Source organism: Capsicum annuum, chromosome 4 (genome assembly GCF_002878395.1).
Source record: "Capsicum annuum cultivar UCD-10X-F1 chromosome 4, UCD10Xv1.1, whole genome shotgun sequence".
NCBI lineage: Eukaryota > Viridiplantae > Streptophyta > Magnoliopsida > Solanales > Solanaceae > Capsicum > Capsicum annuum.
In genome coordinates, this window is record NC_061114.1 from 214222462 (window position 1) to 214247353 (window position 24892).

The window sequence follows — 24892 nt, forward strand, 5'->3', positions numbered from 1 at the left end:
GTGGTATAAGTCTTTGAAGGCAAGTTTTCACTTTATTCACATCGCACCAATATGATGTGTGATATCATCATCGATGTCCCAACAACCCTAAGTTATAAAGCCAAAATACTTGAAATTGTCACTCTTAAGGGGTTGTTTGGTTAAGAAAGAGTTATCCCGGGATAATTAATTTCGGGATTAGTTATCCCATCATATATATGGGATAACTTATCCCATCACTATTGTGTAAATAGTGGGATAAATAATACCGGTTATAGCTAATACTTCAAACCAAACATGGGATAAAATTATACTTCATTTTATCCCGAGACTATTTATCTCTATACCCCACACCAAACGCCAGGGATAATTCCTGGTCATATAAACTTTCACGCCTACCTCACACTTCAAATACTTTACCTTTTAACTTATAGAGTTGTTTTCATACCTTCAACCTAACATTAACTCCACTAAGCATCTTGTCAATCAAAACTATGTCATTCATAAATAACATACACACATGTCAATTCATCTATTATCACCAAGGCCCTAGGAACGAACTAAAAACCTGATCCCTAGTGTAACTCCAATTCCATAAAAAAGTGTTGAGAGTCTCCTCCTACCGTTCTAATCTACATTTTAGCTTATTATACATGTCTTTTATCGGCCCTAATGGAAAAAAAATATATATATAACGTATTCCTTTTTGAAAAAATAAAGAATGAGAGACATAAGGAGGACGTGTAAGAAAAAGGAAAAGGTCCTATTGTTCCCCCCTCCCATTCTCCCCGCTCGATTTAAGGAACAAGAGAGAGAGAGACAACAAAGCTCTCTCTCTCTCTCTCTCTCCAACTTCTCCTACACAAATTCCCTTATTCTTTTGCTCGACTCTCGGTTTTCCGTTACCCACATTCTTCATCCACTTTCCAAAAAGGGAAAAAAGTTTCTCTTCCCCCCTTCTTTCTCCTACATTTTTTCTTGTTTCTTTCCATTTTCCAATGCAGTTGTTGGGTTTTGTCTGAAAAAGGTGACATTTTGCTTTTCATCCCACATCATCAAATCTCATTACAACCTCGTATTCTTGGACTTTTTTGGTCTGCATTGTTCATGGGTTTGATTGATTTTTTTTTCTCCCTAAATGTAGGAGCTTTTTGGTGGGGTTGATTTGGATTTTTGTGTTGCTTGATCAAGATTCACCAATCACGAATGTTATTCGTTATCATACCATGACGACTAATCGCACGGCTGATGCGTCTAAGGTTCTTAAATAAATTCATCATCTCATTTGCCTGATTCTGTATATGTTAGCAAAGGCTGTATTGGAATACATGTTGTTGTTGTTGTTGTTGTTACTGTGATCTTGTCTTTTAGTTGGGTGTTTTCTTGTTTTTTCACATTGTTTTTTTGTACCAATCAGCCTGAAGGGGCTAATCAACCCCCTCCACCACCTGGGGCTAATGATCAAGTTCGTGGTGGAAATAAGGTCAGCATTTTGATTCATTGTTCTTAATCTACTGTCTAATGTTGCATAAATTAGAGCAGAGTCCATCCCTGCTTTGCCTTACTTTTCAGATACCCTACTACTTTCATGGGAAATGTGCTTAAAAACAAACTTAGATTTGATAAGCAAGCCTGAGGGATCACATGCTAATATTTGCAGTAAAGTCACTGTTTTTTTTGGGCGTGCGTGTGTGTGAAGGGGAGCCTTGGCGTAATCGGTAAAGTTGCTTCCATGTGACCAAGAGGTCACGACAGACTAAGACCCTTGTGGTCCGGCCTTTCCCTGGACGCATAGCGGGAGCTAATAAAGAAATGGCTAAAACTTATTAATATGTATTCCATCCTGTAATTAGTAGACACACTTTCTTTAAATGACTGTTTCTACATTATTAGTTTTCATGAGAAAGATGTATCCTTTTAGGACTGTAACTTGCTTCTCGTCACAATTTGACCACTCAAGAGAGTGATCTGCTATTTCAAGTTAAAAATTTACGCTGTTCTGCAGCTTTCCCTAAAGCAATTTTCCATTTCCATGCATTTGATATTTGCGTAAATAGTTGAGTTAATTTAGAGATTGTGGATGATAAACATTCTAAAAGTAAGATAACGATGGAGTTTACTGAAGGTAAAAAATTTGCCTTGGCAGGTTTACAGAAGTGGTCCCTTGTTTTTATCATCAAGAGGTCTGTTTTCCCTTCTATGCTTAATTTTTTGCATAAAGTTGCAAAAAGGAACGTGATTTATCTTCTCTATTTCTTATCTCCCACTTTTACGCTTATGTTTCCTCTTCCCAGTGTCATGTTTCTTCTTTTGATTCACAGTGATTTCATTTATGTTCTTAGTTGCACTAAAATTCTATATCATCACATTTTTGCAATATAGTTGTAAGAAACATTTTAGTTTTGTGACTTGGCCTTTAAATGAGAGGGCCGGGGGCGGTAGGAATTCAGTATTACAAGCTATAATTGTAGCCAGAAGATGGTATAATAACTGAAGAGTGTGTACTTAGTGTTTGTGTTGGTACACATCTGTTTGTACGCATTAGAAAACTTTATATAAAGTGTTCTGTAAGAACCCAAAAAAATGAGAGGATGATGGTTCAGTTTCTATTTTTCTTCCTCCTGAAGTACAAAAAAGGAAAAAAAGTAAATAAAGTATCTTCCACAAACCAAAATGTTTCTGCTTTCAAACAACCACACTCAATTTGAAGTCAACTTTCGTACAAATAAGAATGATTTGTGTCATTTATTTGCAGCAACGATAAATGGGGTTGCCATGCATGAACTTTGATTATTGTTATTTGCAAATATCTTTTATGTTACCATTTGATGTATTGTTCTCTCAGTTCATTCCATGCAGACTGTGGTATAAAATATTTTAAGTAATAGTGATACTTTTTTCTGTTCTTTTTGATGGTCTGCTTTTTTTTTTTTTAATATCTCTTGACAAATATTTTAGCTACTTTCGTGGTTCTATTACGCTTTATTGTCTTGTATCACATTTGACCAGCACTTATTTTCTAATTTCTAGTTAAAAAGAAGAACATTTATCTGGAGTCTCAGGCATCTACTGAGACATATTCCCATATCTTTATCAGAAAGCAAGAAGAAAAACGGAGGGTTTTTACTTGTATAAAATTAAGGTTTTAGTTGATATTTCTGATATCTACTGCATGTAGGAATTGGATGGACATCATGGAAGAAGAGGTGGTTCATTCTAACTCGTACCTCATTGGTCTTCTACAGAACTGATCCTGTAAGTTTGACGTTGTATACTGAACCCATCATTCCTTACTACCTATTAAAACCTAAGTTACTCGCTTATTATGCAAGTATTGGACTATTATCATATCATGGTTTATTGAATCCTGTAGAGTGTGTGTGTGTGTATGAGTGAGTAATGAGAGTAGTATCCGAACGAGCATAAATGAGGTGCTTTCCATTTTGAAAGCTATCCAAATAGCATGAAAAACTAAGGATGAATTATACATCGATTAGCCCCCACACCAAAGTAGTCATTTATGGATCAAGTACTTATGGATATAGCTACAATTCTACTCTCGGGCTCTCCAACTGTTTATGAATGTAACTTCGATTAACGTCGCTGCTTTGGGGCTCCCCAGCTACTTATGAATGTAACTTCCAATAACATCACTACTTTCGGGTTACTGAAGACATGTCAGAAATGAATTACTGGTTGCACTAATCACGAATTGAGCGAGCTCCCATTGCATGAGCTAATGTGGTAGTAAAACCTTTTATTCTAATTTATTGCTCTTTTGACCGTTGGGGAAGGTTTCCCTTCACATGGCTTAACTGTCACAATTTCAAAGCAATGTTTGAACAATCTTACATAGATCCTTAGTTTGACTCAGCATGCTCAAATCAGATCCCCTCCTTTTCAATTTGTTAGGAATTCTTTTGGCCTTCCGACTTTTCAGTGTCCAGCTAACATGTACAATTCATATGCTATTTTGAAATTGCATTCTTGAGTGACTCATTGTTTCCCTTGTGTGAATATTGATTGCAGTTCCTTTTGACAACATATTGCAAATGAATGACATAGTTATATGTTTGAGCATTTAAATACATATATGGTTTCAGAAAAATTGTGTTTTTGATAACAACGGGGTTAGGGAGATCCAAAATTTAGAATTGAATATTAGAAGCGGAAGCAAAAATAGGAAAGAATCTGAAACTAGAAATAAAGATATGAAAACTTCGGAGGAACAAGCCAAAGAATTTCCAAGAATGCGATGTTCTAAATCCTTGACAAGATCCAAGTAACAATCTTTAAATTTATGAGAAGAAATCTGACGCCTTTACTTGAGAAAAGGAATCAACACGATAGGTTCAGATCTTGACTGCTTTATGAGTAACTCAAGACAACAATTAGTATGTAGAAACTAATCACTTTCTAAAGATACCAGAAAGGAATCAAAGATATCACAAGAAGAAATTACCTTATACCTAAAACTATGAAATTAATAAACGTTGAAAGATAAATTCCCAAAATACATGTCATAAAGGCTTAAAAGTACTTTTAAAAATTATTAATCTCAATGTAATGTGTTCCTAATGAATGAAAAAACACTCTTATTTATAGGAGAAAAACAAGGTGGCTACTAACCCTAATAAAACCCGAAAAAAATTATTTAGAACGTAGGAAAATAAAATCATAGATTGGAGACCAAGTTAGAAACTAAAACCCTAATATTTGTGGCTGAGCTAAGGCTTTTTTGGGCTCTCTTGGTCGTAGCTTTGATCCTGTTTTGGGTTCGATTGGCTGCTGGTTTCAGCTCCGCTTAAGGGCTGAAATTGGTCTCCTTCGACGATAATTGTGGGCTCTATTAGCCACCACTTTGGACCTCTTCAAGGCTGAATTTTGGACCCCACTATTTCTTCTCTTGGACTTCAACACGGGCCACCAAATAGTTGTAGCATTTGGACAATTTTCCTTTGCTTGAGCTCTTCTTCCCCATCAAGACATCTATGGATATGTGATTCAAGTCCATTGAGCTTGTCATTTAACTCCTTGGTTTGAGATCTTGTCATGGACCTCCTTGGAGCTTCTAATGCTTCATCTTTGTCCTTAAATGGAGGAGAGAATCTAGGGGTGCTATCAGTTTCACTTGTAATATTATTTTTTGTATTCCCCCAAGCATAAATAATAGAACAAATTTCTTCCCTGATTTAGCTTAGTTTGAACTTTGAATTTACTTCTTTCCTTTGTATTATATACTATCTTGACACAGAGATCGACTAATTAAGAAATTACACCTTTGAATTATATTGGGGTTCATAGTATAGCCTGTAGTTTTGAAAATCATTTGGTTGATGAAATGATAATTAGTTTATATTAGATCAGTTCATTTAATATCTTCCATCAATAGTATTAGCTAAATATAAATTTTTTCGTAAGTCCTATTTGTTTTCGATAAGTTCATGAATCCTATTGTTACCAATCATTTGATGCTTAAAAATGCTTCATCTTGGGTGTTCAATGGTTTTTTTGACTTATTTAATTTTTTTTTTTCTTGATGACTTTATGTCCTTGACCGATTCTTTTCAGAATGCTACTCCTCAAAAGGGAAGCGAAGTGAATTTAACCCTGGGTGGTATTGATCTCAACAGTTCAGGCAGGTTGGCATAGTATCTATGCTTAAGATAGTTTTTAGAATGGGTTCCTTTGGACAAATATTACCAAAATGGTGAATAATTCTATTTTTCTCCATGAATTTTCAGTGTGGTTGTCAAAGAAGATAAGAAACTGTTGACTGTGCTTTTTCCTGATGGTCGTGATGGACGAGCTTTCACACTCAAGGTGCCATTATATTTTATCACTTTTTTCTGTCTTTAATAGTTTTATCACTTTTCTGTTTCTTGTTATCATCCTTAAATTGAGTTTTGATTTCCCCATATGACTCATTATGTAGGGGAAGATCATAGTACTTACCGGTTATGCTCAATTGTGTTACTTTTACCGCATAAGCATCTAAAGACGATCCATAGTACATAAATAAATTTGAAGTTCAAATATTATTATGAGTATATTATGAGGGCATTTGGCCATGAAAACTAAAATTTTTGAAGTTGGAGTTGTGTTTGTTCATGAATATAATTGAAGTGTTTTTGAATTTTTGTGAGAGAAGAAAGATGGAAAAAAAAGTGAAAATAACTTTTTCTGAGTTGTATTTGGAATTCTCATGGCCAAACATCAACTTGGAGTTGTATTTGGCAATTGGCATAAAGTGAGTTTTTTTGCCGGAAAAGTGAAAAAAATTTCATGGCCAAACGGGTCCTATAAGTTGGAAGCTTGAGTTTATTTATTTGTTTTCGTTGCTAATAATCTATTCAAGCATACCTAGAATGCTGCTAACTTATTAGTTCTCTTCATTTTATATGAGAATTGAAAACATTCCCTCATTTTGCCCCACTTAATAATCACCTAAGTGGTAGTTTTAAGCTCAAAGATAGAGAGGTAACCAGCTGCAAAGTAGCTTTTAGCTGTAATCCCTTTGTACTAGTTTATGTTGAGGGCTTCAGAGTACGAGCGTCAAAACGCTTAATGTTGACTTTGAATTTGTGCATGGATTCTATAATTTTTTTAAAAATAAACGCTTAAGATGTCACTCATCGGATTGGGGTAGGGTGAATGAAATGGAGGCTCGCCTCCGGAATCTTGTATGATAAGAAGGTACCTCCTAAACTTAAAGGCAAGTTCTACAGAGTGGTGGTTAGACCGGCTTTATTGTATGGAACGGAGTGTTGGCCTGTTAAGAAGGCCCACACCCAAAAGATGAAGATGGCGGAGATGAGAATGCTTTGATGGATGTGCAGGTGTACTAGGAAAGATATGATTAGAAATGAGGTTATTCGAAATAAGGTAGGAGTGGCTTCGGTGGAAGCCAAGATTAGGGAAGCGAGGTTGAGATGGTTCGGTCATATGATAAGAAGGGACAAGGATGCCCCAGTGCGGACGTGTGAGAGGTTGACTAGAGATGGTTTCAAGCGAGGTAGAGGTAGACCGAAAAATATTGGAGAGAGGTGATTAGACATGACATGGAGCATCTCCAGCTTGCCGAGGACATATGACCCTAGATAGGAAGTTGTGGAGGAGGCAGATTAGGGTAGAAGGTTAGTATGAGTTTAGGTTGCTGTTTCTTTTGCTGTATTACTTGGTGTCTCTTGCTTATGGTATTATTGAATGTTGTTTATTTCTATTGTATCTTGTTCTTTTACTATTTCTTGTTCAGATGTTTATTGTGAGTCGGGGGTCTATCGGAACAGCCTCTCTATCTCACATCTGAGGTTGAGGTAGTGGTATGGACTACGTACACTCACCCTCCTCAGACCCCACTTGGTGGGAATATATTGGGTATGTTTTTGTTGCTGTTTACATATTTGAAAGCTACACAAAAAGTTCCACAAGTCAACATAGCTAATAATTCAAAATATTGAATGGTAGTTTGAGAAAATTGTAGTCAAAGGAAAAACTGTTTCTCCCTTAACAGTACCTTTACATAAAATGAGATGGAGGGAGTACCAATTACTTTTCTCACTGTATGTCGACGATAGTGGCATTTATTTATTCTCATGTTTACTCATGCATGTCCTTGGTAGATCTCCATGCCCAAGGCATATATTTATTTTCCTGTATCATGATAATAATGAATTAATGACTAAAAGTTCTTTTGGATGACCATTTCTTTCTTACTTTGTTCACTCAACATTCATTTTGCTGTTTCTGTTGTTGCATTTTGTCATCATGATTTTCATTAGCATTGTAGGAATCTGTTTCTGGGAGATATAAAACTTAATATAGTCTAACCGTTTTGATGTCATAGGCGGAAACAATCGAAGATTTGCTCGAGTGGAAAACTGCACTTGAGGAAGCTTTGTCAAATGCACCTAATGCCGCTCTTGTAGTGGGCCAAAATGGAATACTTAGGAACGATCAGGCCAATGCTGTTGATGTTTCACTTGAGCAATGTAAGTTCTCATTAATCTTTCTACATGGTCAGCATTTGGCATGTGTCTTGCAAGTCGAAGAAAAAAATGTGAACCTACTTGTAACGAAACTTGACTAATCTTTGATTTATAAGAAGCTTCTTTTATGAATGCGAAGAAAGGGAGCCTTGGAGTAACTGGTAAAGTTGCTGCCATGTGACCAGGAGGTCACGGGTTCAAGCCTTGGAAGCAGCCTCTGGCAGAAATACAAGATAAGGCTGCGTACGATACACCCTTGTGGTGGGGCCCTTCCCCGGACACCACGCATAGCGGTAGCTTTAGTGCACCGGGCTGCCCTTTTTTGTTCTTTTATGAATGCGAAATAGTCAAGCTGGTTCTGTTTTTCTTTATGTGAGCATAATTTAATGAGTGTTAGTTATACATCTTCGTTTCTGTGGTAAATACGTGTAACAGTTTTTCAGTAGAGAAGTTCTTAGAAAACCTATGAGATCTGTTCTCAGGAAGTACGAACTCTGACTGGCTTACTGAATAGCTCAGTTACTACAACGGCTTATATATCAGACTGTTCTTTATCTTGCTATTGCTGCTGCCTGATGTGTATTTGCCTTAAACACTATATATTTTTCATGGATCTAATTTCAACCTTTTTCGTTTTGCGTTTGTAGCTAATGATAGACAGCCTGTGAAGTCCATGGTAGTTGGTCGGCCGGTTTTACTTGCTCTGGAAGATATTGATGGAACTCCATCTTTCTTGGAGAAAGCCCTGAGGTTTGTAGAAGAGCATGGTGAGCTTCTTCTACTGTGTCAAATAACTTTGGGATGTCTGCTTCTATAACATGTTACTTTTTATGCATCCAGCTTCAAATTCCACTTATTTCTTTCATCTGTAAAGGATCAGTTGTCAGTGGGGCTTATTCCCAAGTGCATATTCTTGCTTAGAAAATGTGGAGATTTAGTATCCTTTTTCATCAAACCAGATGCATTTTTCGTTTTGAGTATCTAATATTACCACATGGGTGTGTTTGACATTGTCAAATTAGAGGATCCATAGTGGTTATAGCCTAAGTAAGTGAGAGACCATTGTAAGTGGAACACAGCTGCACAATCCCCATTCACTGCAAAGTCTATTTTGCAACGAGATTTACATGTTGTCCCATTGCTTTGTAGACTTTTCTTTTGGGCCAAGGGTCTATTGGTTTCTACCTCACAAAGGTAGGGGTAAGGTCTGCATATATCCTACCCTTCCCAAATCGCACCTATGATATTACACTGGGCATGTTGTTTTCGTTATTTACCTATTGCCCCATGTTACTAGGTGGATATGTTAACTATATTACACTAGTAGGTTGCTTTCCAAACCGACTCAAGGCTTCAACATTGGGATAAAATGTTAAAACTCAACCGTTTAATACTCCCTCCATCTTGAAGTTTCACTTTCTTAGAGTCAAAGAATTGAATCTTTGACAAGATTTCGAAGAGGTAGTAGTGCACATCCAGCATCTACTGGTAAGTTGGAGGTTCGAGTAGTATGGAGGGTAAGTAGGAACACACTTTATCCTCCTCGAGGGTGGGGAAGTACTAAAAGAGGGAGAATAGTTGGAGAAGTTTGTAATTTATAGTACTTTTGCATTGTATCTTAAGTGCTATTCAGGTTTTGTTTAGGGAGAAATAGTTTTAGATTTGGGTTTTGGATAAAATGTGCCTGGATTTGGTTCTGGTTAACAGTTATATCTATAAAAATACTTTTAAAAGTCTAAAGTATTAGATCAAAACCAACTGAACAGCTTCTTTCTGCTACTAAACGCATTCAACAGTTTGGAGGACCAAAATGCAGTTTGTAAAATGGAAAAAGCTGTTTCTAATTGGGCTGTTTCTGAAAAACTCTTTTAGTTTCCAAAACCAATCTCAGTAAGAGAATTTTTCTATGTCCAATTTAAGGCTGAGAATCAGTCATGTAAATAAACGTCTGAGAATCCGTCAAGCTGACTCTGTAGAAGTAAAATGGACCAAATGTTCGAACAGAGGAGATTTATAGTCAAGTAGTTCTTTTACAGTTTTAATATGAACGCCATTTACTTGTACTTCCTCTAGTGCATGCATTCATATCTTCTTATAAAAAAATGAACACTGTTTACTTTTAAGGACAGTTCTTCTTCCTACTTCCTACTGTACTTTTTCATTTGCTTTGATGTGATTAAAAGTGGTCTTTGATAATGAATAAATTTTTGCTAAAAGATAAATGAGGTATATGCCACTCTCTACTTTCATGCGGTAAATGATTTTTTTTTAAAGTATGCTTTTGGGTAACTTCTATCGATCACTAACCCTCATTCAATTGATACTTCTCATTTTTTGACAAAGAAAATTAATTCTTCTCATTTTGTGGACTGTTCATTTATGTATTTATTTATTATGTCTTGCATGCTAATTGAATGGTAATGATCTTCTTCAATTTCTTCCAGGGGTCAAAACTGAAGGCATCTTGCGGCAAGCAGCAGATGTTGATGATGTGGAGAACCGAATACGGGAATATGAACAGGGTGTGCTACCTTTAAATTGAGAGGGTTTCATTTTTATTATGGTTTACTAGGAGTTGATACCATCAGTATCTGCTGAAATAGTTTTATTTTGTCACTGGTGAATAGAACTCATTACTCGTACCAAAAGTTGCAATATTAAGCTTAGTTCTCTCTCTCTTTAGTGGTGCAAAACAATGTTGTATAGGCTCATTGTGAGCTTTATATAAACTGTAGATTTTGTGGAATTGATTTTGTATGGAGCAGAGTGTTGGCCAGTTAAGAACTCCCACATCCAAAAAATGAAGGTGGCAGAAATGCGGATGTTGCGCTGGATGTGTGGGCTAACTAGAGGGGATAGAGTTTGGAATGAGACTATCCGGGAGAAGGTTGGTGTGACTTCAGTGGAGTGCAAGATGCGGGAAGCACGATTGAGATGGTTCGGACACGTGAAGAGGAGTGGCATGGATGCCCCGGTCCGTAGGTGTGAGAGGCTAGCGTTGGATGGTTTTAGGTGGGGTAGGGGTAGGCCGAAGAAGTACTGGGGTGAGGTGATTAGGCGGGACATGGAACAGTTACAGCTCACTGAGGACATGACCCTAGATAGGAAGGTCTGGAGGACGCGAATTACGGCAGAGGACTAGGGCCAGTTTGGGTCACTAGTGTAGGGAATTACTTGGTGGGGGTTTTATTCCTGTTATGATTCCGTGTTCCGTGTTCCATGTTTCATTACGAATCTGTGTGCTTTCCTCTGCTCTCCTCTGTTTTATATTACTTATGGGTGCCGTATTTATGTTATGTAATCTGCTCCTGTGCTTTACTATGTGTTTGTGTGGTATCTCGTGCCTTGAGCCGGGGGTCTATCGGAAACAGCCTTTCTACTTTTTCAGAGGTAGAGGTATGGACTGCGTACATCTTACCCCCCCAGACCCCACTAGGTGGGAATACACTGGGTTTGTTGTTGTTGTTGTTGTTTGATTTATCTATGTGTATTTAAGCGACTTCCTCTTTTCAGATGCAACTGAAAACTCATAGATGAGACACAATTCTCATATCAGATTGTTATTAGCTAAGTATGTAATAGGTTCTGACATAAGGGCTGTGAGAGATCATTTAACTGTCAAAAATCTTTTAATTTCTTTCTTCATTTGAGGGGAAGCCTGTACAACTTGTCTTTTGTGTAGTTCATTTGCCTTGCAATAAATAACAAAATTTTGTTCTGTTAATCCAGGTAAAACTGACTTTTCTACAGACGAGGATGCACATGTTATTGCTGATTGTGTCAAGGTATATCCTTCAAAACAGAAGTATAGGGTTTAGATAAGATTGTTCATATGAAATTACTTTCAGAGCTTGCTATTCATCTTTATTTCTGCAGTATATTCTGCGGGAGTTGCCATCATCTCCAGTTCCTGCATCTTGCTGCAATGCCCTCTTGGAAGCATTTAGTAAGTTTATTGTCTTATTGTTTCTTTTTTACGTGATTTAAGCTAGTTCATATAGAAGAAAGAAGGATACATTTGGTAACACTACTCCAGGATTTGTAGAGTTCGATAGATACTACTTTCTTAATTCATTAGCATGCCATGCATGGTTCATTTTTCATGATGAAATATTTGCTAGAGCCCCTTTGTCAGTAATAGCCGTGATATCTGTTTTGTGTTCTGCTTGAGTGTGTTATTGTCTTATTGAGGCGGATTTATGAAGTTTTTCTGTTTGGCCCTGCTAAAGCCGTAAATTATTTCTGGTTTCTCTTTCTTTGTATTTTGAGAAACTTATGCACTTTGAATGCAGAGTCTTTGAACCCTGTTTTATCTTGTTATGTTTGTTTTCTTTTGCTGTTCAGATTTTTACAAGTGTGTCCTTCCAGAACCAAAATGTTGTAACAATGTCACCACTCACCACGAGATTCTCAGCTTTTTTCTGTGAAATCACGAGTCCTATGATCCATATCTTTACTGCCACCATTTCCGACGAAGCAGTTATCTATTAGATTTTATGTACTAAAGCGAATTCATGGTTATCCAATTTCTTTTCAACTGGCACAATATGAAATACATTTATTTATGCATAGAGTTCGTTTGACTACTATGACTTTATGAAAGCTCCTTCTCAATTTGGGCTTAAACTTTGTTGTGAATCAGGGCGAAGCAAATAGAAAAAAAAAGAGTTGATCATATTAGTTTTATCCTAGCATGAACGTTGGCCAATAAGAATCTCAGACTAGCTGAAGTGTTTCTGTTGCTTTATCACAAGATAGGATACTAATACATTTCCTTAAACGGCAAAAGTCGGAAGATAAATCAGCTTGTGAGTATGTCTGTTAAAATGCTCTTGTGATTGTTGATAGGAACTGAGCGGGGAACTAGAGTCAATGCTATGCATACAGCCCTATTGGAGACATTTCCAGAACCAAACCGCCGTTTGCTGCAGAGGTTCTTGATTCTTACTTTTCATGTTGTTTGATTTCGCCTGTGACACAATTCACTGGTTCCAGTGTACTCATTTAAATCAATTTGGTATTATCAGTATTCTTCCCTGGACCCTGTGTAAATGTGGGATGCTTTGTGCCCCGGGAGGGGGGAGGGGGGGATTATCAGTATGGTGCTTTTTGGTCTGAACATTCATTTTCTAGCAGATAATTTTAGTTGGCTCTATGTATGTGTTTATGCATAACAACACAAGCACACGTTGAGACACCTTTGCATCTATGAACGCTGTTAGATTTGCAAAATATTCTGTTTTGGAGGTTTGGAATCAATTGATTGAATGTTTTAGCTATAAGATTTCTAATTGTCTGTTGGATTGCCAAATATAATAAGGGATCTCTTGATATTTTTGCTTATGTACTTTGATATCTCCTTTTGTTCTTTTATTTTTGGACAGAAGCTTTTCATATTTCACTTGGTTAGTTTTTACAATTCTTGGTAGGATAAGTGTCCAAAGCGATAACTAAGATTTGTTACAAAACCTGCTGGTTAACTTAATGCAAAGAGAGAAGCTTCTCGTCTCTCAAATCAACAGTAAACAGGATAATTTGCAACAATTCTGCAATGACATCTGATCATATTGAGTAATGAATCCTAGTTTATGTTAAATAGAAAAGTAGAATGGATTAAATTCTAGCTCAGCTGGAAATGGATTCAGCTAGATCATAGGAGATGTCATCTTCGCCAGCCTTATCTCTGGAAGGTGCTTGCTATCAAATTAGCGTGGAAGAAGCTTTCTCATGGTGTCAAAAGATGGTACGAGGATGGATTATTGTTTCTGGAAACGTGCTTGGTTATGTCTTAAGAAGATTTTGGAGTTGGATCCATTGATAGCATCGTGGAGTGAGTTATCCAAACATGAGGATTACTGCTTGTGTGAAGGTTTCATATTAGGAGATGTTTTGATTGATTCTCTTTAGATTTCTGTCCAAAGTTGAAGCCAATCATTTTCCAGAAGGGAAATAGATGGATTGTAGAGCTTTTTTTAACAAACGGATTGTAGAACCTTCTTTATGTTAGGTCGATGGGCATTTATTAGTAGATGCAATGAAATGAAGAGAAGAGAAGGTATTGGTGGTCATATTGTTTGGGGAATTCCAGTTCAATCTCTGTTGTATGAATAACTTTTACCAAATTGGGATTTTGTGGTGCTTTTGGATATATATATGAGTTTTATCCGATGTCTGAACTTCAACTGTCATCGGTGATGGTTCTTGTTACAAAATGTGGATCTTGAAGGAAAAGGGTACCGACTAGAATCAAATCGAGACTACATTGACAACTCAAATGAATCAACTTATTAAGGTGATGTGATATCCGGAAAAGTATTGGAAAAAAAGAGGGAGTAATGCATGTTGTCACTGGTTAAAAAGCAATTCAAGGTGGCGGCAATGTACCACTATTTCTATTGTGAATAAGAAGATTGAGCTTTTCTCACTAATTTCAGTTCAGATTCTACTAATGAGGAGATAGGGCATAGAGAGTTCTTTGATGCAAAACTTTTGACAGAGATTTAAATAACTATATTATGTGGGTGAACTAGCTGAATTAAAATACCGAAGACCAAATAAATATTTTTGTCAGTTTAAATGAGATGAATAAGCTAGCATGTTTCCTCTTTTAGTGAGGTTACCTAATCACTGAAGCAACTTTTTCCACTTATGCTTATAGAAGCACTAAAATTTGACTTTTAGCATCCCCTGGGCTGCTGAATAATTTTTTAGTTCTCATGTGATGCTTTTTTCTGATGTCCATCAGGATTCTTATGATGATGCAAAAGGTGGTTTCCAATAAAACTCAAAATAGAATGAGCACGTCAGCAGTGGCAGCTTGCATGGCACCATTACTTCTTCGCCCACTTTTGGCTGGAGACTGTGAGCTAGGAAATGACTTTGCTATGAGTGGTGATAGCTCTGTTCAACTTCTGCAAGCAGCTGCTGCAGCTAACCATGCTCAAGCCATTGTCATCACATTGCTAGATGAGTATGATAGATTATTCGGGGTATGGTTTGTATCGTCTTCAGTTCTGTATTTCCCTAGTTGCTTCTGCACCTGAATTTTTCATTAAGCCATTATCATCACTTCACTAGAGTTGTGTGATAAATTGTTTGGGATATGGTTTACATCATCATCCTCAGTTCTGTACTTCCTTAGTTGCGTCTCTCCTGACTTTATGTTGAGGGGTAACACTTTTGGTTCATTTGGTGGAAGAGTGCTGGGATATCCTTCTGTTTCCCTGAGATATTCAGAAGACAATGAATTCTTCTTTAGGACCCTCCAATTCTGTTCTCTTCAAGTAAAGGATTAAAATCTTTTGCAGGAAGGCTCTGCATCGCCTGAACTATACTCTGACTCAGACGGTAGTGGAACCGAGAGTGGAGAAGAATTTACTGATGATGATTACAGCTACGATGAAGAAGATGAAGATGAAGATGAAGATGAAGATGAAGACGAAGATGATGATGACGCGGAAGAGGGCTCTCACGCTGATATTGATGATTCTGATCATGACTCCCGTCCAACAATCAATGAGGTTGGCGAAAGTGAAGATTGTAATAAGGTTCTTTCTTATTGTTTTCACTGTTCTATTCTCAGCCTTCTTCTTTTGTCACTGTGTGTTGCATGATGCTGGAACTTTTATCCCTTCACTCAGGTGCAGCATGATATTTAGCTTCTACAGCGATCCTTGAAACCTTTGCTTGTTAATCTATTAATTTTAGGTGGTTTTGAATAACTATGATATTGATCCTCACAAATTTATAATGTAGCAGCACACTGCATTTAGTTCTTGAGTAGGCTGCTAAGAAACTGGCATGTTTTCTCATAACACTTACTGATAAGGATTTAATTTTCTGTCTGGTGCTTTGTGCAGCCCTCTTATACTATTTTTTAGTACATTTCATTCCTATGGCCTAAGATGGATCTGACATATATAATGACCAACTATGCAGTGCTCTCAAGTTTCTAAAACTAATTTGAAGACTAATGAAGTGAGCGTCGTCAAAACTACTGGGAGCTCACCCAGAAGTCCGCCTCAAACTTCTGTTCAGAATGATGTCAATGAAGCAGGTGAGAGTGTTCCGCTTCCAAGTCATGAAAATTCAAGAGCACAAGGAAATGAACCCGGTGAAGAAGTAGGACCTGTACAGATTGAAACATCTACTTCTCAAAAGTCAACGGATATGTTAGATGGACCTCTACGCAGTGTTCGGCGACCTGCTATCTTGGGGCGTACTCCTGTGAGTGCTGTTAAATACCTTTGGCTCACAGTTAGCACAGAATGTGACTGTTTTGACTTGGCCATATCATTGCCCATACATGTTTGTTGCTTAATTTTGCACTATCTTAATCAATCAAACTTAAGACATCCTTGTATGGACTTTTTAAATATTTTATGACTAGAATATTGGCGTATTTTCTGACATCTCATTTCTTGGTTTTTCATTTTCTGAATCTAGGCCAAGAAGAACCTCTCCATGGAATCAATTGACATCCCCTTTGATGAAGAGTAAGTGATGCATTTATCTAGAGTTAAAATTCCTTATAAGATGGTCAACCAAGATATTCATGAGAAAGCACAACTACTAATGAAAACAGTGGGAGAACAATTATGTTGCATGTTTAATAATATTCGTACTAAATAGAGAAAGAGTACCGCAATATCAAATATGATCATGCAAACAGGGCTTGCACTGTCTGATGGTCAACAATGAACTATGATACCTAAACCCAAGCGCCTCTCACATTTGATCCTGCCTCAAAACGTGTCTTCTGTTCTAAGTTATTTTAGGTGGATTTTACCATTCTGGTAACTGTTGTGTTTGAACTTGTTTCTAGAGATGAAATCCAGAGGCTTGAGGCCATAAAAGCTGACTTGCAAACTAGGATTGAAGAGGAGGTACATGTTATGAGATCCTTTTTTCTTATGAACTCTTGTCAGTTTTCACCTCTGAGTTGCCTTTTCCCTAATGTTTTGTTTACCTTTCTATATTTGGTTTTTGTGCTGCACGTTTCTCTTCATTTTAGTCCAAAGGCAATGCCCTTTTGCAACAAAGTTTGGAGAAACGAAAGGATGCTTTGCATGTGCGTCGTCTAGCACTTGAAAAAGATGTAGGTGCTTTACTCCTTTCTTCTCCTTATTGTTTTCAATTGGGTGCGCATTGAATTTTTTACTTCTCATTCTTAAAACTTCTTGATCTTCCATGCGTTTGTGGTGATTCTCACTTTGCTTTTGAACTTTTTTTTAAAAAGAATTTACGGCCTTGCTGGACTACTTTATGTGCTCTCTTATTTGCCGGTGCCATTGCTAAACCCTTCAAGAAAAATATATCCTAAATATTTGTAGTAAATCATTACTCACTGGAGGAATTAAAATACTTCCTTGCTACAAGTATGGATTATTGAAAAACGCACATGGTTGTGGGCTAACAGTTAATGGAGGGGGGTAAAAACTTTTGGAGACCGGATTTAAACCCCAACAGAGACAAACCCTGGAAACAATAACACTAGATGATTTCTTCCTTCTGCCTAAACCCTGGTGGTTAGAGTTACCCCATACACAGTAGGAGGTACTGGATATGTTAGACACAAAAATCTTGTCTTGTAGAGCGTGGTTGTTTGAGTCCTCTTCAAGCCATAATATTGAGCATGCTTATTGAACGAGCATTCTCAATACGAGAGCTCGAACTGAATCAAGTTATCATGAGGCCAGTTTGAGATTGTGGGTCTTCTCCAGGGTATGACTTTTGATGTCATTTCTAGGATTTGTTTACATGTTTGTTTTGTGCAAAGACATATTTAACAGTTTTTTCATTTTGCCACATTTGTCCCATATAATAAGGAAATGGGCAGTTTTAACTTAAACGAACAGTTAGATATTTTTCAGCTGAATTGGTATTTATCATTAATAGGACATGTGCATATGCTGAATAACTTCACTATCCTTGCATAGATGATGCATAATTCTGGTGACAATATTACCAAGAAAGACAAGTAAGCAGTATATAAGTAGCGGGATAACGTCTCTTTTCCTTTTTTAATTTTTTATGATCTTTTCTTTTTAGAACTAAGGTGGTTCGGACCATTAACTGAGTCATATTAGCAGGGAAGTGCTCTGTGGTCCATTTTCTCTGCGGAACCTCCTTCTTGTCACTATAAAATAATGGCCTTGTTGCGTTTGTTGCTTTTACACAGACTCTCTGGAAATATCACTTTAGCGTGTTCGTGGGAGTAACTTCCTATTTTTCCTGAGGAAGAGAGGGTGTTTATATAAGTGGCCTACTTAGGTATAATGTGTCTGGAACACCTTTGACATTAGAGAGTTCACTCGAACTCTATGGATATACTTGGATGGTTATATTTCTCGATTCTCTGACATTTTTGCTTACGTGCCATCTCCTTGGACCATCTCCTTCTATTAACATATCAAACTGTCTGCTTTCCTAACCATTCCGTGCATTTTAGCTTTACCCAGTTTGCAGGAGTTACCCATTGATAGCAGCTCAAGTAGCAAGGCCCCAAGTAATAAGGTCAATACACAAACCTGTGAAACCCATACAATTTGGAGAACAAAATGTAAAAACAACTGAAATTAGGGGAGGGAACTCACACAAGATCCTTGCTCAAAGGAACTACTATCTCGGTTCAGAAGTACAAGAGCAACAAAGGGATGTGTTAAAGAAATCTCACAACTCATTTCTTAGCGAAAATGAGTACGGTACAACTCAAATCATAGCAAAAATGCAAAATAAGAAACAGCAGGTCGGAAGACTTAGGATGCAATTACATCTAGCTTGATGAAAAAAAGGGTAGCCCGGTGCACTAAATCTCCCGCTATGCTCCGGGGAAGGGCCCCACCACAAGGATGTATTGTATGCAGTCTTACCTTGCATTTCTGCGAGAGGCTGTTTCTAAGGCTTGAACCTATGACCTCATGGTCACATGGCAGCAACTTTACCCATTACTCCAAGGCTCCCCTTCAACATCTAGCTTGATGCATTCATATAAATGACTCTTGGTTTCCATACTTGCTCACTGGTTGAGCTATGTGGTCGCATAGCCTGTGGTGCATTTGCACCTACACTGGCAGCATTGTCCTTGATTTTCTTCCATTTTAAATTCAAATTGATGACCTTCTGCCTTCATGCTTGATCCATGAGCATCTGGCTTGAGTTGACACTGGGAATGTTATCATCAATATAGGACCTTTCCTGGTTGACCCATTGAAATAACTTGAGTAATAAGCCTTTTGTCAGGAGACTTGCTGATTATAATAATTTTTCTAGCAAGTATACGGGGTTCCCCCCAAATGTTAATAAACTTATTTACCTCACTAAAAAAAAATTCTAGCAAGGAACTGTGCATGTACAAGCACTCATGATGATTTTATTAAAATGGAGAGGAATATGGTCTAATCCATCCAAGTAGCCTAACTCAAATTCTAACTCATTTCTGCATTAAATTTCTTTTGGTTAACTTGATTGTTCTTATTATTTGTTTGTTTTAGTCATGAGGTACTTATTCAAAGAATAGCGCTGAAGAAGTACTGTGCAACCGTAGATCATGTAATAGCTCCAAGGAGCTCATAAATCTGATTCTCTATGGTCTTTTTTTTTTAGAATTGATTAAACACCACCTTTATTTTTATTTTTTTGGCAATAAAATGTAAATATTACCATTACCAAGCAAATTTGCATACAACTAAAGAGCACATGATCCACCTATCCCAAACACAGATAGATAGAATCAAGCCTCAGGAGATTACCACACTCTATTTATAAAGCCTATACACTTCTTAGCAAACTTGGTCTCTCTGTACATCCTAATCCTTTCTCGCACAACTTCCTATATTTGTTGTATAATGAACTCTATGTTGACACGATGATTTCTAAAATTCTTCCCATTCCTAGTTAGCCACAGACCATGTACCATTGCTCCGAAGACAGCTGCGACAGTTTCCTTCTTAAACTTGTTCCATCGCTTCTTCCTTATCAACTGGATGGTTTGCTGCACTCTGTGATTATGCACTTTGATCCCCAACCAACTTGTTAATTTGTCCCATACTGTGATTGCTATCTCACAATTGCAGAATAAATGTTTGGCATCCTCTATGCTGCTGTTCACAAAGCACACATTCTGTACTATCTATGTTGATACCAAGCCTTTGTAGTCTCACTTTAGTAAGGAGTTTATCTTGTACTGCCAGCCACATAATGAATCTGTGTTTAGGTAGTAATCCCATAGCTTCACAAATTCAAAATGTTAATACAAGAACACCTATTACCGTAAAGAATGACTGTTTGTCATCAAAACATCTCCACTTGATGCACTGTGGAGTAGCCCCACAAAACTACTTTGCTTTCTTCTTGACTGGAATCATAAACCAAACATATAAAACTCAGTGGCTGATAAAAACTTGGTTGTTCTTTTTCATCATATATCCAAACTGTCCTTAGTAAATAGAAGCTTAATCATTCCCATGTACAATGTCATGAATGAATGAATGCAATGAAATTGTTGTCATGACTAGGTGAAAAGACTTCAGGATCAACTACACAAGGAGAGGGAGTTAAGAATACTTCTTGAAGCTGAACTTGAAGGCAAATTACCTGTCTCTTCCAGTAAAGGGTCTTGTTCCGATGCGGGAAAAAATCAAGATGGGATGGTCAGTTTTCTTTCAACTTTCCAATTCGTGGCATGGCTTGCTTATGCTGGAACTACTATTTTCTTTATGGTATAGATGAAGGAAGAAATTCAGGATATTGCTCAGGCAGAGGCAGATGTCATCAATCTGAAACAGAGGGCTGACTCGGGCAATCAACCACAGCAAAGTCAAAATAATCAGGGGAAAAGGTAATCTTTATGTTTCTTCTTCCTGTTTATGTTGTATGGCCATGGTGCAATCCTGCTTCAAGTTTTAGATTGTTAGCACTTCACTTTTTTGCCCTCCAATCTCCTGCTTCTGCAACCACGCTTCTCATATCAATGAAAGATAAGGAAAGAAAATGAATGATTTTGATTTTCCCTCGTCTAAGTTAAATTCCAAGGATGCACTTGTTTCTACATTACTGCTTGTGTAGGAAGACTTCTAGTCTATAGGTTGCAGTTTCATGGTGTTTTGATGCTTCTAATACAATGATGCACTTTGCCATTGTTATTCTATTGGAATATTTCTAGTTTGGTTTCTTATCCTTCACCATCTCGATCTTGGTGCAGCAAGGATAAACATAAGGATACAGAAAGTAATGCTTCAAAAACTCATGAAAAATCTGCAAGAAGTAAGGTACATATTCCACTGTATCCTTTGACCAAAAAAATGAAGTTTTCTGGTTTTGCGCTGATTGGATATAGAGAAACTGCAACCTCATGGAGCTAAGCCAGCTTCACATTTAACAGGATAGTGGTTCAGTATGGCATAATTGAATGTATTGCTCAATTAGTCATTGGTATTGCATTGACAGGCAGATGGATTTTCTAGTTGGTTAACCTTGCAAGTGAAAGACGTTATGTTTTTGATTCTTCTGATTATTATTTATCAAATACAGATGCTAAAATATTGCCATTTCTCTGCATATTAATGATTAGAATATCTCCAACTGATATTGCTGCAACTGTATGCATGACCTGTTAAGTTTCTTGTTGTCATTTATGTTTGAAGTTGAGAACTGATCCCGATATTTCCAATGCGGAGTATAGATACATGTGTAAAATCACTACAATTGCAACAACAAAAAAAAATATTTAATTTTTAAACCTTTAGTTTCAAAAGTGTTATGAGTTCATGGTAAGAACCTAAAGGCTGAATCCGTCCAATATAAATTTTTGGAGCCACCTCTCCATAATTGTGCATTCATCTTCTTGAAATTCTGGATATGTTGCTATTACTACAAACTAAGAAGAAGTGATGGCAAATGACAGTCTGTGGGTCAATTAACATACAAAAAATATAAAGATACGTAGTTATATATAAAATATATGTAGTTCTGTATTTTTCATTTGCAACTATGGACCTGTAAGCAGTGTAAATCTAGTTTAGTTTGGGTGGTTAATTATTCTACATAGAGTTTGGTACTACTAAGTGTATCACTTTGTCACCGTGTAGCATAGCCTACTCCTCACATTGTTCTTGTAATAGATGTTCTGAAAACTATACTAATTAGCATGAAGCATCCAGGTAGTTGCAGTTTATGAGGATTGTAGTTTTCTCTGTAGCAGGAGACCAATGTGAACAAGGCAGATAGTGAGAAAGACAATAAGCATGAAGCACAGAGTAAGCAAGTAGATTCTTCTGTGGAAGCGGGGATGAGCAAAGCCCCTTCAGCTGGTAGTAAAAAATCTACTTCTAAGAGTGAGGCAAGTTTTATGGTTTATCTTGTAGTATAAGCTTCTATTCTCTTTTTCCTGTGGGCGAGTCTCAAGTTGAGGCAAATTATTGAAATTTTCGTAGTTTAAGATGGTTTCAGTGAGAAACATGAACTAAAGCTTGCCTATGTTTTTCTCCCCTCTCTTCTCCGTATCAGCTAGACCAAGCATTTTACTTGTTTATACTGCGTTTCTCAGGAACTTTAAGATAATTGAGCATGTTTTTTTTTTTTGGCTGAGAGGGAGTTGAAAAAGATTGTGTTGAGAGGGATTCACCTGTTAATTGTTCATTTGACAAAAGATCTTTTAGCACATAACATCAGTTTTTGGCATAAAATCATGTATACCAATCGTATAATTTCTGTTCAATCCTATATTCTCTTTCCTTCTGTAATAGATGTCTTTGATTGACAGGGAGCAAATAATACAACATCAGCATTATCAAAACTGACAAACAGGCTCAACTTCTTGAAAGAACGTCGGACTCAAATTGCACATGAACTCCAGCACCTAGACAAAAACCAGTCTGATCAGCCTGTCAAAAACAAAGAAAAAGGTAAAGGGTCTGAATCTCACCACCCTGATCAGCCTGTCAAAAACAAAGAAAAAGGTAAAGGGTCTGAATCTCACCACCCTGACAAGGTTCAAGCATCTCAAAGTCAAGCATCCGAAAAGAATGGATCGGATGATGGCCAATCAATTCAGCATCCAGATTTGGACAAAGGAAAATCAGATAGCCTCCCAAATCCGGGAAAAGGTCCAGCTGCAATCCCTACAAGGACAAACTCTAGATGATGCATAGTCATTTTTGGACTTCCCTAGTTTGCAGAATGTCGCACTTCTTCTCAGATATGCGTTAGGCTGAGAGTGGAAGATGGTAAACATGCTTGTCGTATAGGACCTTGATTGGTGCCTCGAGAATTGGTTGTTCATGCCAACCTTGCTGAGATTCCAGGGTGCCCGATACTTACAGGTCATCTATTCTTTGAGGAGAAGTTGAGTGGCCGTGAAGCGCTGCTGAGCTGAAGTTCTGCATTGTGCTTGTCTGAAAATGAAATTAATGCTTTTGTATAGGTATTATGTGGTAAGTAGAAATCTAATCATCTGGTTTAGCAGATTAAAGCTATCAGATAGTTTGCTGATAAAATTAAGATGAGGAAGTTTTGGTACCATTCAATTGTATAAAATGTTGGTTGCTTCCCCTCTGGGAATAAAGATTTTTATTAGGACAGGTTTAATTAACTCTACATTACTTCACTTCTGTTGTTGCAATCAATTTATTCCTAACCATACAACAACTACAACAGCAACAACATAATATCGTAATCCCACAAGTGAGGTGTGTGGAGGATAGACTGTACGCGACCATACTCCTAACTCAACAACCAATTATGCTTCTCAGATCGTATAACCTTTGTCTACTTATTCTTACAGAGTACAATTTGAAGTTTGGACTGCACATTTCAAACTTAAAGCCTTAGCAACTACATAAAGCCTTAATTTTCGGCATTATTGTAGTATTGCTATGTAGAAATACTAAGTAAGACGATTACATATAAGTTGGAAGAGAACTAAAGGAAGGTAAGGTGGTACTAATGTATCTCTTGTCGAAAATCAGTGTAAATAATGTAAGAGTAATTTTTCGATTATATATAAACTATTGAATCCTCCTCCACGTAAGGAAATTTTTTTAGGGTAGTTGTAATGGAGTTTCGAAAATCGATTCAAGTCACAAGTTCAATTCCACATGTAATACTATCATTTCTTGAATCCCCTTATATGTATGTATATGCCATTTTTATTTAGAGGGTCAATCAATAAAAATGACATCTTTACACAAGCATGTTCTTTATTGGACAATAACAGAAGTAAATGTTTTGATAATCTCATAAAAATGTTAACTAAACCACTATTACAGGTTAAAATTTCAATCCTTGCCACCAATGAGCGTATATAGTTAAATAGATCCTTTGAGCCAAAAGGAAGAGAGAAGATATTGAGGAGGGGAGGGGGGGGGTTCTAAAAATTATTGTCGGAAAAAAAAATGCCAGAATATATTGTGATGCAAGTTACAAGTTGTTAATTGGAAGTGCAAGTTGTTGTTATTAGTTAGTTAGAATTCAGTTGCACAGTGGAAAGTTCACAAAAACAGTTAAATTCCATATGTTAGTTAATGCAGTTACATAATTAGTTGGTAGTAGCTAAGAATAAATACAACTACTATAAATATCAACTTGTAATAATACAACTACTATAAATACCAACTTGTAATACTATATTTTTATATAGTGAATGTCTACTTTACCATATATAGTGAATATCTACTTTACCATATATTGTGTATGTCTATTTATGAAAAGTTATAAACCCCAATGTTAGTTTTCCCCTATAAATAAAGGGGTTTTCCTTCATTGTAATTCATCCCTCAATAATCCCTAAAGAGAAATAAGAATTACTATCTATTCTCTCTCTACTCTTCTTCTTTGTTCTTTATTATTTCATAACACATTATCAGCACGAGACTCTGTCAAACAAGATGAGATTATAAATCTAAAGGTAATTTCAAGGTTAGTAATTC

At 36.9% G+C, this 24892-nt stretch overlaps 1 protein-coding gene across 3 annotated transcripts; it reads left to right on the forward strand.

Moving 5' to 3' along the window:
• Positions 1–379: 379 nt before the first annotated feature.
• LOC107867380 (rho GTPase-activating protein REN1) lies at positions 380–23552 on the forward strand. 3 transcript variants are annotated; one of them, XM_016713577.2, is made up of 24 exons: positions 380–1006; positions 1124–1238; positions 1397–1462; positions 2126–2162; positions 3158–3234; positions 5551–5621; positions 5724–5802; positions 7826–7970; positions 8615–8734; positions 10412–10489; positions 11697–11752; positions 11844–11913; positions 12816–12900; positions 14713–14956; positions 15275–15514; positions 15906–16193; positions 16413–16462; positions 16792–16852; positions 16981–17064; positions 20483–20617; positions 20693–20805; positions 21169–21235; positions 22168–22305; positions 22729–23552. In XM_016713577.2, exons 2-24 carry the CDS (start codon positions 1206–1208, stop codon positions 23107–23109), a joined length of 2718 nt encoding a protein of 905 aa, XP_016569063.1. In that variant the 5' UTR covers positions 380–1006; positions 1124–1205; the 3' UTR covers positions 23110–23552. The 3 variants fall into 3 exon arrangements, with proteins under 3 accessions (XP_016569063.1, XP_016569064.1, XP_016569062.1); XM_016713578.2 differs by having other exon boundaries at positions 630–1006; positions 15275–15487; positions 22165–22305; XM_016713576.2 differs by having other exon boundaries at positions 642–1006; positions 22165–22305.
• Positions 23553–24892: the final 1340 nt, after the last annotated feature.

Excerpts from the sequence above, each read along its gene's own strand:
- LOC107867380 (XM_016713576.2), top strand. The coding sequence starts at position 1,206 with ATGACGACTAATCGCACGGCTGATGCGTCTAAG. Across the intron at positions 3,235-5,550 it reads TCTTCTACAGAACTGATCCT|AATGCTACTCCTCAAAAGGG; the intron begins GTAAGTTTGACG and ends GATTCTTTTCAG. Across the intron at positions 16,853-16,980 it reads AAACTAGGATTGAAGAGGAG|TCCAAAGGCAATGCCCTTTT; the intron begins GTACATGTTATG and ends TCTTCATTTTAG.